Genomic DNA, 15,858 nt, shown 5'->3' with positions numbered 1-15,858 from the left:
CTCCCCCTTTTCCGAGATCAGACGGGGCTTCTCCCGAAGCTTACCCGGGGTCTCGGACTTACTCTTCCCCGAACCGGAGCGCTGGCTCGAGGTTGACGGCGCCGGGGAAGGCGCGCCCTGCCTGGCGACCGAAGAGCCCGACCTTTCGGCACTCCCGGAGCCAGCAGACTTGCGGCGCTTGGCCTGGTGTTGGGCCCCCGTCGCTGGGGCGCCCGCACAGGACTTAGAAGCCCGCTCGGACCCTTTCTTCTTCTCACCCGTCAAGCCCTTCTCCAACCAGCTTGCGAGACGGGATCGACGGTCCCTCATGGTCTGCTCCAACAAGTTCTTGCAGAACTGGCAGTCCTTCTCTACATGAGTCTTGTCCCCATGAAGACAGTAGAGGCATCGCGAATGTTCGTCTTCCTTAAACACATTCTGCAGCCCGCATCCAGGGCAGCTGCGAAACAGCTTGGGTCCGGGCGACAAACTCGCATCCTGGGCCATCGCGAAGTAGGCCGCGAATCTTCTGGAATCCTCCAAGAAGTTGATTCGATGAAATCTTCACCCTTGAGGGGCGTAGGAAAATCCTGCAACGGGTAGCCGTTAACAGGAGTAGAAACGGTGGAGCTTGAGGCTCGATTAACCGAAAAAAATGTGAAAATTCACCTGAAAAAGCGCGAAACACGCAGTAAAAGCTCGAGAGCTAAGCACGAGGACTCCCAACACTTGAACGTGCGGTAAAAATCTGAAGATGGCTGCCAGAGGCGGGGCTTAGGTAGAGGGCAGTCATTGGCTGTGGTCAGTATGACGCAGAGATCAGTGATTGGTTACTACTAGGAAAGACAGATCAGAAACGAAACTGATACTGATTTTTTCTTTACCGAGGATTCCCAGCCTGACGACGGGGAATATTCATGAGCATGTGAATCCATGCCAGACCCCATGCTGGAGAACGTGGTATTATTCGTTATGGGTGTGATGTATGCAGTTGACGAGGTAACATGCTTACCTAGGGCGTACAACCTTTTGGATTCCTTATCCGTAGGTGCCTCCCACGTAGCAAGGTTTACTCCTGCCCGTTTCCGGGTGGTAGTGACTACCAAGGAGTCGGGGGTGGCGTGGCCTTTAATATATTGAGGGTCCGAAGGAGCTGGCCAAAATAGTTTTTCCACTCTTGGGTTCATTGCCCGGGTGTGAGCTGGCGTGACCAGGGAGGGAGCCAATCTTCTTTTAACAGAATTTCGGAGGGGCATGGCTTGGCTTGAGGAGGGTTTCTCCTTGAGAATGTCCTCCACAAAGTCTTGTTCGGGTACCGCCTCCTGAGTAGTGATCTGAAAGTGATCTGCTGCCTTCCTTAAGATGGCATTGAAGGCCATTTGGTCGTCTACAGGCGAGGCCTGGCGAGCCGGCATGGATGGAGGAGAATACAGGAATAGCACATCAGTGTCCTGATCTTGCGTGGGGAGCGTCCATGGCTCCGTTTCCACTTGCTGGGTTTCCAACCAGTTGTCCATGGCATCCGCCTGGTCCTCAGGTTAGTTCTGCAGGAAGGGTAGTTCTGAAGGAAGGAGGGGTCTTTTTCGCTGTAGATGTCCTGGTAAGTGTCCATCTGGACCACATCTTCATGGTGGACAGAAACCAAGGGCTGAGAGTCAAGATTTTCTTGGAAACGTGAAGCTGATCTTAAAGGAGGGTATTCACGAGATCTCTTAGGGGAAGGATGCTCAGAAAGCGAGACAATGCTTTCAAGATGATCTATTGCACCCTACGAATTTCTCCCTTGTCCACTTAGAGGAACCAGAAGGGCCTAAAGGTGGAAAAACTTAGTTTTCTGCCCTTTGACGTTGAACTGTGTCTCCAAGGTTGTTGGACAGAGGCTCCTGACTGTCCTCGTAGGTTTTGCCAGTATCAGGGCACCATGGCATGTCTTTAGACTTGTCTGCGGCACGCTCCATGCGGTTCGACGGTGTAGGTATCAGCATAACCGCTAAATGAATTCTCGCGATACTGTCCTCAATCTCCACCGAATCGGCATGAGTTAACAGGTTAGAAGGCTTATCAGTAGATTTACCGTCTACCGTGGCGTTAGAGGGCCCAGCGGTAGATTTTTTGCCTGGAGAAAGGCTAGGAGGCTTAGTAGTAGGTTTCAGGCCTTTAGGGACCGGAGTGCCGAATGACCGTGCTTCGACGTCTAAACCTGCTGCGGATGCAGGGAAGGCTGCCGATCTACCCGATCAGAGGAATCTACCAAAATTTGACGGCCGTGTTGGCGCCTTCACCTTTTTCGACGGAACAGTCGAAATCGGTGGTGGGGTTGTGTGCTTAGCGTTTCGTGGTGTTTGTACGCCACCGTCGCCGGGTGTTGTCCATGAAGCGAGACTTGCGTCAGGCTTGGAGGGGTCGGGGAAGCATCCGCCTCAAGGTCTATGACAATCCCATACGGATGTTTGGTCATCGGAGGTGCCCCCGTCACTTTCGGCGGGTGTGGCGGTGGGGGAAGAGGGTTCAGCTTGTGACATACCGTATGCGGCCCACCGCTTTACACAGCGCTCCTTAAGGGTCTTAGGCCGAAGGAGCTTACAAGCCACACACTGCTTCTCATCGTGATCTAAGGGGAGACAAGAATTACACTTTCTACGCTAGTCTTTCCAGGGGTACCTGACCCTACACTTAGGGCAGAACCTAAATAGTGTCCTTTCCATAGCAAAAGGTACAAACAAAGATGACCAGAGATAGAGGGCAAAGGGGGGGAAAGAGAAAAGACAAAACAAAAGATATGGTTCCCCCCATCCCAATCTCCCAATCTCCCTACTGTGTAGGCTCGCCAGAGGGCCCAGCCACGTGGATGACTAGGCCGCCGGATCTTAGGCGCCGAAATCCACCTCTGCCGAAACTTCCCGTCGTCTCCGTTGAGGTTGTTTGAATCGCTGTCAAAGTGACTTAAGGGGAAATAACCAACAAAGTAAACAATGTCTCTTATGAAGAGCTCTGCTATAGGGCGACCAGTATCTGGGCGGAAAAAAAACAATCTGAAGCACCTCAGCACGTGATGAATTTTGGGTACACTACACGTCACAATAGGGATAGTGTTACAGGTACGCCTATGCCGACGTCCCCTTTCGGTCTCCGAAAGACACGATGCAATACTCTGCGGTTACCACTGGACGTCGGACCATATGCACATCATGTGATTCTAAGCAGATTAACAAGCATCAGAAATGAAGTACGTGTGAGGCCCGGAGGAGGTGAAAGGGGATACTGGTCGCGGACAAGCCTGGTCTCCGTTAAGGTTCAGAGGCTGGCCAAGTAACCAGTTAGCGCAGCAGACAGGTACACCAGCAGTGGAGAGAGAGAGAAATGAGAAATGAAAAGGAAGGTTTTTAGTTGCTTACGGAACATTAGGTGGTCCTGCTCAAGTTTGAGAGAGGCAGGGAGGCTGTTCCAGAGTGAGGCCCCAGCCGAGGACAGATCTGCCACCCACTCTCTGCCTGGAGAAATGCTTGACCCTCAGAGTTGAAGGTGGATGAGCAGAGTGCTCGAGAAGGAAAATGCCTAGGAAGAGAGAGTTAGATGTGTGGGCCATGGCCCCAGAAAGCCTTGTGGAAAATGCACAGGGTCTTGAACTTGATCCTTGCAGCCACCGGGAGCCAGTGAACAGATTTCAGGGCTGGAATGATATGGTCCTTGGGCTCGAGACCAAGGGAAGAGTCTTGCAGTCCTGTTCTGATTAGTTGCAAAGTGCAAAGAGTAGAGGCAGACAGATTTAGAAAGAGGCTGTTGCAGTAGTCCAGCATAGAGAGAACCAGGTCTCTGCAGAGTGAGCTTTTGGGGGAAGTGAGAAAAGGAAGAATACCTCTGAGGAGTTGCAGCTGGTAGTGGGACTTCTTAGAGATGCCTGTGATGTGAGGAGAGAAGGGGAGGGTGGAGTTGAAGAGGCCACCAAGGTTTTTTTGCTTCGCAGGAAGGTGAAGGTAGAGGGCTCAAGGAGGGCGGCCAGAATGAAAGAGGGAAAGTGGGAGCAGGGGTCCCAATGAGAAGGATCTCCGGCTTACTGGCATTAAGGCAGAGATCATTGGAGGCACACCATTCCTGAATCACAGATAGGCAGTCAGGAATGAGTGAGAGTGGAGAGGAGCTTGAAGTAGAGCCGAGTGTCATCCGCATAACACAAAGTTACGAGAGAAGGAAGAGATGAGATGGGCCAGAGGTGCCAAGTAAATGTTGAAGACCCAGGGTGAGAGGTTAGAACCCTGGGGAACACCACATGTGGAGAGAGGTGGTGGATAGAATGGAACCCAATTGGACCTGGGAGGGTCGATCAGAGAGGAAGGGAGTCAACCAGGCTAGTGCCTGACTCATGATGCCCAGGTTGTCACTGAGACAATTGGTCAGGATGGTGTGATTGACTGTCGAATGCAGGGGATAGATCAAGGAGGATGAAGACAGAAAGAAGGCTAGCGTCGAGATTAGAGAGGTATTTTTCACAGGTGTTCAGGATGGCAGTTTCCGTGCTTCTGGATGCTCTAAAGCCAGACTGGTGGCCATGGAGACAACCAACATATCCAGTATCGAGGGTAAGTAGGGATATGGCCAGCTTTACCGGGAGTTTGGCCAGGAAAGGAGTGATTGGGGGTCAGGCGATAGTTTGGCGGAGAGGAAGGATTGGCAGAGGGCTTCTTCAGGAGCGGGTGCACAAGGTAGTGCTTTAGGGGCGAGGGGAACGTTCGCGCAATAGAGTGATTGCAGAAATCGAACAAGGTTGGAACAAGGGTGTTGATGTGGTCCTTGATGGTTCTGGAGGTGTAGGGGAGCACCTGCTTGGACAGGACTTTCATAGATAGGCCTTGCCTAGAAACATCGTCAGGAAAGAACACAGGGAAAGAGGAGGAAAGGCGACCGGCAAGGGGCAGAGAGGCAGCAGGAGAGGAAGAGGAGAGAGGACGGGATGTCCTGGGTTTTAGTGGTGAAGTGAGCAGCCAGTGCAGTGCAAATGGCCTGGGAGGGAACAGGAGAGCTGTAGACTGCAGCAGGAATGGCCAGCTCCTTACAGATTTTGATGAGTTTGGCCATGTTGTTAGAGGCCGCAGAGACGCAGGCTTGGATCTAAGCTCTCTTCTTGGACAGGACAGAGTCTGTATTGCCTTTGGAGCAGGCGGCAGGCCAGTTCGTCAGAGATGAGCCTGATGCCCTCTACTTCCTCTCAGCCACCCTACACTTGCGTTTAAGAGTGGCGAGGTCAGAGTCATACCAAAAGTTGCACTTGGATGTGGGTTCCAAACGGATCCTCATGACAGGGGCAAGGACATCAAGAGTGTTAGAGATGCAGGTTGGAGAGGGCTGTGTCAGAGTATGAGTCAGCCGCAGGGGTAGGAGTAGCAGCGACACACGCTTCATGGGCCGGACGAGCGAGAAGGTGTGTGCAGTGCTGGGGTCAGCTTCACCTGGGGGACAGAGAGCGAAAGGTGGAAGGAGAGAATAAAGTGGTCAGTCCAAGAGAGGAGTGCTGGTGGGGTTAGAGAGGGGATGTCATAAGAGATGAGAACATCCAGGGTGTGCCCGGCAGAGTGTCTTGGGCACAGGATAGACTAGAAAGAGAGGCGCAGAGATTAGAGTGCTGAGGAGGGGTTAGAAGCATCTAGGTGGATGTTGAGATCTCCGAGGAGGAGAAGTTGAGAGGTAGAGGCAAGGAGGGAGGAGGAGAGGTCGGCTCACTCGGATAGGAAGAGGGCAACTTGGCCAGGTGGCCTGTAGTTGGTCGCCACAGTAAGAGGCTGGGAGAGAAAGAGCCTTCAGACCAGGTATTCAAAGGAGAAGTAGGCCTGCATAGGAATGACAGAAGCAGAGATCCACTCCGGGAAGATCAAGGCCACCTCCTGAATGGTTGGTTCTGGGTTTCGGAGAGGATTGTGTAGCCATCAGGGAGGAGTGTGTCAAAACTCATGACAGAACTGTCTGTGAACCATGTCTCGGTGAGATTGAGGACATCCAGATCAAGTTCTTCCAAGAGTCGGTAGATGTTGGAGGAGTGTTTTACAGCAGGGCAAATGTTACGAGTAGCGACGTGGAGCCAATTGCCACACTTGAAAGACTTCTGTGGAGGGCTACAAGCATGAGGTTTGCCCTGCAGTGGTGGTGGTGGAGGTGGTGGTAGAGGGGCCAGAGGAGGAAGAAGGAGATGGCAGAGTAGTCGGAGTGGATGCCAGAGAGCTGGCAGAAGATGGAGGAGGCATAGGAGCCAGAGAGTGTAGGTAGGAGTAGCAGGAGAAGGCAGGCAGTTGATAAGACGCAGGAAACTATCGAAAATGAGGGTATTGGACTGAGGGTCCTGGACCAAGACGGTGCCATTCAAATAGACATTAGTGATCATCTTGGAGGAGTGGAAGAGAGCCAAGGGGAGCTCCCACCGAGTGCCACCATTAATGGGAGAGTAAAAAGGTGAGAGAACAGGGACCATATGGGGGTCCATACACCTAGAGAGGGAATGATAAAGAGGAAGTAGGTAAGGGTCTGTCTGGAGGAAGCACTGGTGTAGGTATCTGCGATAGAGAGGCCTGGGTTGGAGACCAGGATGTCCCTTTTGAACTTCTTCGTACCAGACTTCGTGAGAGGGATAGGATAGGAGATAGAGTAGCAGTTAGAGAAGATGGGAGAGATGGAAAGCGCCATACAGGGTGTGAGGAGCAGGAAGAGGAGGAAGACCAAGCAGGAGGGAGGGGGGGTCACACACTAGGGTACACAAAGGGGGAACGCACAAGGGGAGGACGGGTCCAGTCAACGCAGAATACAGTAACAAACAGTAATCACAGTTGGGGGTTCGGAGGGGGAGACCTAAATAGAGGGAGACAGTGCAGTAACACAATAGAAACCACGGAGGGCAAGGGGGGTTCAAGAGAAGTGAGAGGAGAAATGCACACAAAACAATACAAAATATGACCGCTGGGGGACCTATAAGAGTAAGAGGAGAAATGCACACATAACAAAAAATATACAACACAATATAACTAGGGGGACCTGAAGTGGAAGGAGGAGAAGTGAGATGGAGCCAAGTTGTGAAGGGAACAGCACACCGAGTCGGGCAGAGGGACGCACAATGCCGGGAGAAGTGACGCCTAGGTTGCAAGAGGAGCCGTGCACGTGGAGTCGTCCAGAAGAGGATAATGCGCAAGGCAGGGGAGTTGCGTGGGGCGCAGCATTGGCTACTCTCCCTCCCCGCACCCTCTTACCTTTCTGACGCAGGTGGACCTTTCGGACGCAGATTGATGACTATTTCGGCGCGTGCTCGCACACTGCGCAACTAACCCCTTCGCGCCAAACACCTGCATCGCCCAACACTGCGGCCTTGTCCTGTGTGAGCTTTGCTGCAGAGGGCCCAATCCTCCATTTTTAAAGGTTTCAATAAGTGTACGTAGGCACATCGTATTACGTGTCGACAGGGTAGTGTCTCCTGCATCACACAACACCATGGTCATTGTTAGGTAAGATTTCCACAGGGCTGGTAAATCTTCCTTGCCTGGTTCAACTCCAGAACTTTTTGCTTTTCTAGTGAGATATTTTCCATTAATACCTCAGTGAGTGGGAACCTTTTTCCACACTCACCTGTCTAACTCTTTTTATGGGTGTCATTTTTAAGACTCTCCATAGTGTATTTTTAAAGTTATCATGTCTAACAACTTATTGGCAATAAGTGCCTGTTGTTGCTGGGTTGCCCTAGGGGCTCCCCATTTAACTTTCTTGTGCTAACCTTGAGTGAACTACAGTTCCCAAGGGTAGAAAGGATCTTCGGATCCCTTTTACATCTTATTCTGTGAAACCAGCACACCCCACCTTATGTGGAGTGCTGGGGAGATACAATGTATCCCCTTTCACATTTAAACTGTAACAATTCTGTTACAGTGACAAGCTTACCTTTAATGGCTGGTGGCAGTGATACCTTTTACTACTTTGGTGCACCTTTACCGCGTGCTGTAATCACAGCTGCAGTAAAGGCACCTAAGGGTGCTCATTTTTACCAAAATGGCCCCTGTTTTCTTTTTCTGCCATTTTAGTGTTTGTCGTTTCTTGTTCCTTCCCCTGACATCCAGGGCGGGACAATCCTTTGTTTGAGTTTTGTCTTCGGCGGGAGTCCCCTAGACACCCCGCCCAGGCTCCAGTCAGTCTGTAAGCACAGGAAGTGGGGGAGGGGTCCCAAACTTCCCCCTCCTTTGTCTTAGGTCTTCCTTCAACTGGGCCAAATCCCAGTGGGGGGTTGGCTGTCCTGATTGGACAGCCAAACGCCCCTTTCTTGTAAAATGCGGGGAGAGAATGCAGAGGTTGTGTTGCAGTTCCTGATAAATACTGGAAACCTGGAAGCTGAAGTCATGTCCACTGGAACCGAAAACCAAAGAGGATGACGAAGGAAAAGCGGCGGGAATGATTTCCAGCGGCCGGAGAGCCTGCTTTGTAACCGGAGCCTGCTGCAGCCCTCCTTCCGATCGACCTGGGGTCTCCGAAAACGACGACCCGAACCCAGAGCCTGGTGAGACCCACTAGACTCAAGACGACCTGCATTTTGAGCCATCCCACGGGTTGCTGCGACCTTGCGTTCTTGCAATACCCCAATACCCTGGGACCTCCTGCCACTGTGCGGTGCACGGTCTTCCGAATTCCGAATCTCGCTGAAACTTCGTGGGCATCTTGGTCTATCTCCAGAGACACGAATCGAGTCCAAAAAGTCCCCTCACAAGAGTACTGGACCTTTTAAACGACGAGAATTCAACCGCGATTTTCTGTCTTCTTCTGTGCTCCTTGAAAAGGCGCCAAACCCGCAGAACCGCATTCAGCCGAGAGAGAAATCTTGCCTAGAGCCTTCTTCATCGATCCCTGCTGCAAAGTCCCTTCTGAGGTCTTGTGTTCAGTCTCCAGGACAAGGAATCCAGTGACCGGGTATTTGGCTGCAGTCCCTGAAGTTCTCCTGCTGCAATCTCTTCTTCATTGCTGAGGTACTGTGTTGGCTTGGGTATATACTTACCTTAAGCCTGTTGGGATTTCTGTGTAGTCCTGGGGTGTTTTCTGTGATTGGGAGGTCCCTCGTCCAGTACACCCAGTCCCACTGCTAGACTCCTGCTGAGGTGTCTTCTGTGAAGCCCCTGGACCCTCTTCTAACCCTAGAAGTAAAGTACTCACTTGTTTGCCCAGTTTTCCGAAGGAAACTCTGGCTTTTGCTACTAAACAACTTATTCTAACACTGCCTGTTGGTCACTAGTCCTAGTGACCCCCCTTCTGCCACTGAGAACACTCATGCTCTAAGGGAAAAGACTTTGAAGGGATTGGGACTTCTGCCTAGAAAAGAAATCAAGTGTTCTTACTTACTTGTAAAGAGTTGGTTGGTAACTGTAATTCTAACAGTGAACAGTTACAAAAGTTCTTACTGATCTTGGATGTGTGATGCACTATTCTTAAAAGTATGGTTAACATCTTTCCTTCCTTAGCCACTGTTTTGCCAGTCTAAAAGAAAGTAGATGTGAAGGTATTTTACTCTCCTGTGATTAGGTTGTGCCTCTTTACAAAAGTAATGTGTTGGTTTCACCAGATTATTCCTGAAGGATAATTGTATGAGTGTCCTCCAACTGTTGGTATCACCAAGTTAGTCCTGTTAGGATACTGTATGAGTGTCCCCCAACTGGGTCTTGCTTCCCCGGACTTGCTGCTAGCTGTCGTTAATAAGTCTACATTAGGTTGTTGCCTACCTAGAATATCTATTCAGTAAAGTGTGACATTGGGTTTTACTTTCCCCTTCATTGTGAAGTTAAAGTAAGTGGGTTTTACTTACCTTGTGTTAGCTGTGTGCCATCCAAAAAAAGTTACAAGAGTTATTGCTTATCGCAATCTGGGGTTCCCTGATTTCCAAAGCATCTGTAATTGTACATTACATCCATAGGTATTACTCACCTGGTATAACTGTGTGTTATGACCAAAGTAGTTATAGGTTTTTACTGCACCTAGAATAAGTGTTTCACTATTCACCAAATGTATATTGTGCAGTTGACTGTTTATGTGCTTTGTTCCAAGAGTCACTGTACAACTGGAAGGGCCTACTGTGTCCTTGTATTACCAAAAGTAATCTAAAAGTAACCATTGGTCTTTTACTCCCAAAGAATAGGCTTGGCCTATACTAAATGTGTATAACAAGGTTTTGACTTCCCTAGAACTACTGTTAGGGGTTCCAAATAAGGTCTATACTTGGGTCTGTGTACTTTCAAGTATAGTGTTGTGTTATATTGTGATTTCATATAATGTTTCATTATTTACTTAACCCCTAGATTTATCTGGGCCTACTTGTATTTAAATAAATCCTTTATTTTTTATAATACATAGTGTTTCAGTGTTTCTTTGGATCATTTGTATTACAATTTTCACTTGTACTGTATCTACTGCCCTCTCTCCCTCCTAAGATAAGCCTGGCTGCTCTGCCTACGCTACCATGTACTCAGGTGGTACAGTCTTATACTAATAGTGGAGTAATGTACTGCCTCAGTTGAATGGTTTTACTAGGCCCTTAACTGGACTTCAGAAAAACTGTCCTAACAGTCATGTCCTGGGAGGGCTTTCCGTGCACAAGGTCTTCTTACCGCAGCAGGGTGGTCAATGGAGGGGTTGTGCAGTCAGAGGGCCAGGCCATGACAGATCTGCAGCAGGTGAGCAGTGTGTCTAAGTGTTTCTTCCCAGGATGGACTGAGGTTTGGAGGGGGCGGGGGGTTGGTGACGATGCAATTAACTCTTTCTACCCAGGAGACTCTTCCTTGACCGGTAGTTTTCAGTTCAGAGAAACAGGTTCTAGTGGACAAAGAGGTGCAGGACCTCATCTCCAAGGAGGCTGTGGTCCCCAATTCCTGTGGTCACCCTCCCTTCCTCAGATCAGGGGGTTCTGTCTGATAATAAATCTCAAGGCCCTCAATTTTTTTGTGGTATACCGGCACTTAAAAAGTGAGGGAATTAATCTCCTAATAGTCAGGACTGGAGGGGCAAGATCGATCAAGGGCGCTTAGTTGGTAGTGTATCCCCCTCATCATGAGTATCTACAGTTTTAGTGGCAAGATAGCGCTGGCAGTTTGCCTCTCTCCCGTTCGGGCTGACCTCTGCAGGTCCATCTCAGGCTGCCAACCTCTCTTCTTCAGAGTCTGGGGTTTGTCATCAACATTGACAAGGTCTGTCCTCGTACCTTTGCAATGCATCCAATTTCTGGGCTTAGTTATCGATTCTCAGTTGTGCCAGCTTTTTCCCTCCAGAAGAATTCAGGACATTCACAGTAAGATAAGTCTGTGCTGAGGAAAGGGTCTCAATCTGCAGGTTCTAGAAAGGATAATAGGGATGTTGTCGGCCTCTATTCAGTCCATTTTCATAGGTTCCCTGCATTATTGCATGCTTCAGATATTGAAGATAACTAATTTACGGAAGGGGCTTCTGTACTCTCACAATGTCAGTATTCCTCAGGAAGCCAACACATCGAGGCCTGGAACAGGAAGGCTATTTTTGGTCTGTCTCCAGATGCCATCAGGATGGGGACAAGGAGTCAGGAAATATTCAGAGGCGGAAAGTGGTCTGATCAGGAGAAGTCTCTAGATATCAATTGTCTCAAGCTTCTGGCGGGGTCCTTTGCGGAAGAGTCGGGCCAAGGACAGAGGGAACGGTTGCATCCTCCGGAGGATGGACAATGGCTCATCAGTAGGTTACATCAACAAGCTGAGAGGGACCCGATCCAAAGGGTTGGTGCATCTGGCCCGGGAGTGATAATGCTGTAGGCAGAGTATCTCCTGGGTCTAGTGAACACAGTAGGAATTTCAGGTTTCTCCGGGATGGAAGCGACTGGAAACTGAATGTAGAAGTTTGCCAGCTCCTCGTGGGTGTCGGGGGCCTGTTTTGCACCAGCCTCTGTCCCTCTCCTCAATTGTCAGGTGCCTCAGTTCTTTAGTTGGCGTCCGGATCCGGAGACCAATGCGTTTCTACAGGACTGGGGGAGGAGGGGGCGTCTCAGGGGTTCATGCACGCCCCCCCCTTCTCTCTCATTCCTCCGGTTATCCTGCATGTTCGCAGACAGCAGGTGTCTCTGGTATTGCTTACTCTGTTCTGGCCAGTTCAGGTGCGATTTCTGGCTCTATTGAAGCTGGCGGTAGACATTCCCCACCTGCTAACGTCCTTTCACGTTTTTCTAATAGATCACCCTGGTGCGGGAGGCGCTGCCAGGCGAGCTTGTGTTACACGGTCAACTTCCCCCTCATCGCCTGGCAGATTTTTGAAATTCCTGAGTTTTTCGGCAGACACTTTCCAGGTTCTTAGGGACTCTTGGGCTAGATCCACGCAATGTTCCTACTCTTCTGCGAGGGCGCGCTGGTAGGTGGATGAGGGGGCGGGGGGCAATCCCGTGTTTGCCCCTCCAGTAGATGTGGTCAATTTTCTGGTGTCATTGATCAAAGAAGTGAAAGCGTATAGGACAATTAATAATTTTCAGGGGGCAATTTCGTCAGGTCATGTGCTGGCTAAAGGGGAACTGGTAGGCAAAGATTTCCTGGTTAGGAAGGCGCTGCATTCCATTAGGATTAAGGTTCCACCTAAAGTTAAATTTTCTTCCTTTTGGGATATTAATCTGGGTTTTCACCTTTTTCAGTCCTGGCCTGATGCTTGGTCACGTTAACAGCTGTCTGCCAAACTGGCTATGTTGCTATTTCTTATTTCTATGAAGAGGGTTTCTGATGTCCGGGCATTGGATGTTGACAATAAGGTATATTCTGTGGAAAACGTGACCTTTGTCACATGAAAAAAACGTCACCACCTTGGTTTCTTATCCTTCGTTTCGGGAGGATCAGATATTGTGCGTGGTTAACCGTTTCCGATGTTATGAACTTGTGACTTCTGCATATCGACCTCACTCTACCTCTGAGCTACTTATTTCCATCAGGAGGCCCTTTAGGGCAGTTTCCTCTGCCAATATGGCATGCTCGGTGCCATGGATAATGAAAGAAGCAGGGTGGATGTCTCGGTCTTTGGGGCACATTCTTCTAGGGGTGTTACGCATCCAAGTTCGTTCTCTATGGCGGTAGTTTGTAAGATATCTTCAAAGCAGCCTATTTGTCCACGGAGTCTACTATCAAGATCTTTTATCACAGAAGGTCCAACATGTGGTTAATGTTGTTTGAAAGAGCTTTGAACTTGCATAATATGAAGCCTCTGTTTGACATAGAATAGCTGACCCCCGCACTAACGTGAGAGGGGGTTTAGATTCGATTAAGAGACACAGGGGCAAGTATTAGCCCCCCACCATCGCTTATCTTGCGTTTGCCTTGTTGCAGCTCCCTTCTGAGGCTTGAGTTCATGCAGGAGGTTCACACTGTATCCCAAAGGAAATCCGTAGTAGCTGGACATCGCTGGCTGGATGGGTCTCAACTTGTTTGGATTGTTTTTGCTGTTCTGGACTTGGCCTTGCAGCTACAGGAGAGGACAAAGAACTATGTTCTTGGGACTTTATAGGAGGGCTTGGACCCCTATTGGTGGAGAAGGGCGCGGCTGCCATCTTGGAATGGAGTCCTAGCCAGTTGGTTAAAGTTGTCAAAATGACAGACTTTGTTTCATGTTTTGAAGTGTTAAATGTATAAACCATGTTTTCTTTTGCTGCTGTTGGTTGAGAGTAAAGAAGACTAAGCATAATACTCGCCTCTGTGTCTCTTAATAGAATCTAAACCCCTGCTCACGTTAGTGCAGGGGGTTAGCCACTGCAGTGGTTATATTTTCAGAATTTCTTAACGTTTTTCAGGTGCAGTTTGCTTTTCAGGGAACCCATGAGTACATCAGGCAGGTGTGGGCATAATGTACTGGTCTGCACCCCTTGGCTCTCCAGCCTTTTTGAACAAGTTTCATCTGCCCTATCCATCTTGGGCAACGATGAGGGATCATGGGATTTTGAGTCAAGAACATCTGGAGAGCAGCAGGTTGCAGACCATTGGCACAGTGGAATGGGGTAGGTAACTGTGCTTCAAGTTCTTGCACCAGGCTTCCTTTGTGACCACAGTTACCACTTGACCAGAACATTTCTTATTTCCTTGCACGAAAGTGACCCACTTGTGAGTGTATATATTGCATGAATGATTGCAGTGCTTTTAGATAACCTTCTAAATAGCATTATATAGTGCAACGCTGCAAACTCCCAATGAACTGCAGTGCACACCTACTTTGATAACCATATTCTACAATACTAGCTCACAAATTCTAAGATGCGATGCTTTGTCAGAAATCATTGATAACCAGCGCCGGCAGCATAGAACTTAGTGGGAAAATGGGTTGGAAAGTCATGAAAAGAAAATAAATCTGGGGAAGTTACCTTCTTCGTCGTGTATGTTGGGTTCCATTTCAAACGGGACATATTTTGGAGAGTGCACTTGCGCAATTGTGCTTTCCAGAACGTGTGGACCAAAACCATTTTCTATTTCCATAGTGTTGTCCACGTCAGGCTTGCTTCCAGCAATCACGGACGCCACAACCAGCGGAGTCTTTCCAGTCTTATTTTTCAAACCAGCCTGCTTCTTGATTTTCTTTGTTTTGGGTGAACCTGTCAATCACAGGATGCAATTTGAAAAGGTTAGTCCATGCGAAATGACATTGAGTTTCAATTACTGTCCTCCCATAGCCCAAATATCGATTAATTTCAGAAACAATGTCATAAAGCCAGTACTAGGTGAAAAACATTTAGACCTTAATTTCTTGTGTCTGCAACTTCCACACTACCATGGCACCTTTTCCAGGGTTGCACTCAGTTAGGCTCAATTCAGCTCTAAGACAGACCTTACATGCAGCCCTATGGGTGGGCGTGGTGTGCAACAGGCTCAGTCGAAATGGACACAACTGGATCTGCCGAAAACCTACCAGCCTTCAAAAGATTTGCACATGCATGACCCAATCTCACCCCTGCATGACTATGTAATCAGACTGTGGGGGGGGGGGGGGGGGGGGGGGGAGGGGGTTTGGGGACGATATGCCATTCACTTTCAAAGTTTGGTGAACAGGAGCACGGTGGGGTGTGTGCAGGAAACGTGTGGGGAAGGGTACACATCCGTAGAGTGTGACCGACACAACAAGGTCCCCGTTTTATTGGTATTGCATGAATGTGGATTGTGCAAAACAGTACTACACAAGCCAGCCTGTCATGTGATAGAGCACTGTATATTTTTAAATTTTGCAGTTCTCCACCCTGCCCCCAGTCACCAAACTTAAAAGCTCAAGGGATATTGTCCCCAACCGGCAACAATGCCCAACAGTTTAACCATACAGTGAATGGCATATATAAAATGTGATAGTTACTAGAGTAGCCTTTAACCACAGTATCATTTGGCGGTGTTAAATGATCTGTACCTGGCGCTCTCATCCACATTTCACATCTACAGCCCTGCATTCCTTCCCCAGCTATCATCCAACACTTCCACCCCAGCCTCCCCGCACGCATTTCTCCCATCCTAAGCAGCATCCTTCGGCTGGTAGGATTTCCATATTCTCTGCATTTCACAACAGGAACGCGAGGCAAGTGCAGGGAATGGGTGGATGTGGTGCAACAGGGAGCTATATTATAGATCTATCAGTTCAGTTTGCTTGTACTGTGCGAGTGAAGGATACATTAACGTCCCCATCCTTTGAAATCTGAATGGTACAGTGTTAAGTGGTCAGGGGTCACAGGGCAATAGTGTCAGTCATTGTAGGAACAGTCCACTTGAAACTCGATAGGTCAGGCTGCTCCCTTTACAAAATCTGTGGTGGCACAATCATCCACATATCAAGCCTGTGCCTCGAGAAGGCGGAAAGAGGGGGAAGTACAACCAGTCATGTTTTAGGCCTTCGACTCATGGAGCCCAGTGTGGC

The 15,858-nt window shown here is 49.2% G+C and overlaps 1 protein-coding gene across 1 annotated transcript in view; it reads right to left on the bottom strand.

The window, feature by feature from the left end:
- SGO1 (shugoshin 1) overlaps positions 1 to 15,858 on the bottom strand; it is a 223,784-nt gene that overhangs the window by 65,208 nt on the left and 142,718 nt on the right. Inside the window, exon 8 of the mRNA XM_069648869.1 lies at positions 14,330 to 14,557. Within this exon, the coding sequence (XP_069504970.1) occupies positions 14,330 to 14,557 (228 nt within the window). The remainder of the gene's footprint in view (positions 1 to 14,329; positions 14,558 to 15,858) is intronic.

The sequence above is a fragment of the Ambystoma mexicanum genome, chromosome 2q, assembly GCF_040938575.1.
Source record: "Ambystoma mexicanum isolate Mex_15411 chromosome 2q, UKY_AmexF1_1, whole genome shotgun sequence".
Taxonomy (NCBI): Eukaryota; Metazoa; Chordata; class Amphibia; order Caudata; family Ambystomatidae; genus Ambystoma; species Ambystoma mexicanum.
This window is presented reverse-complemented; position numbering and strand designations above follow the sequence as displayed.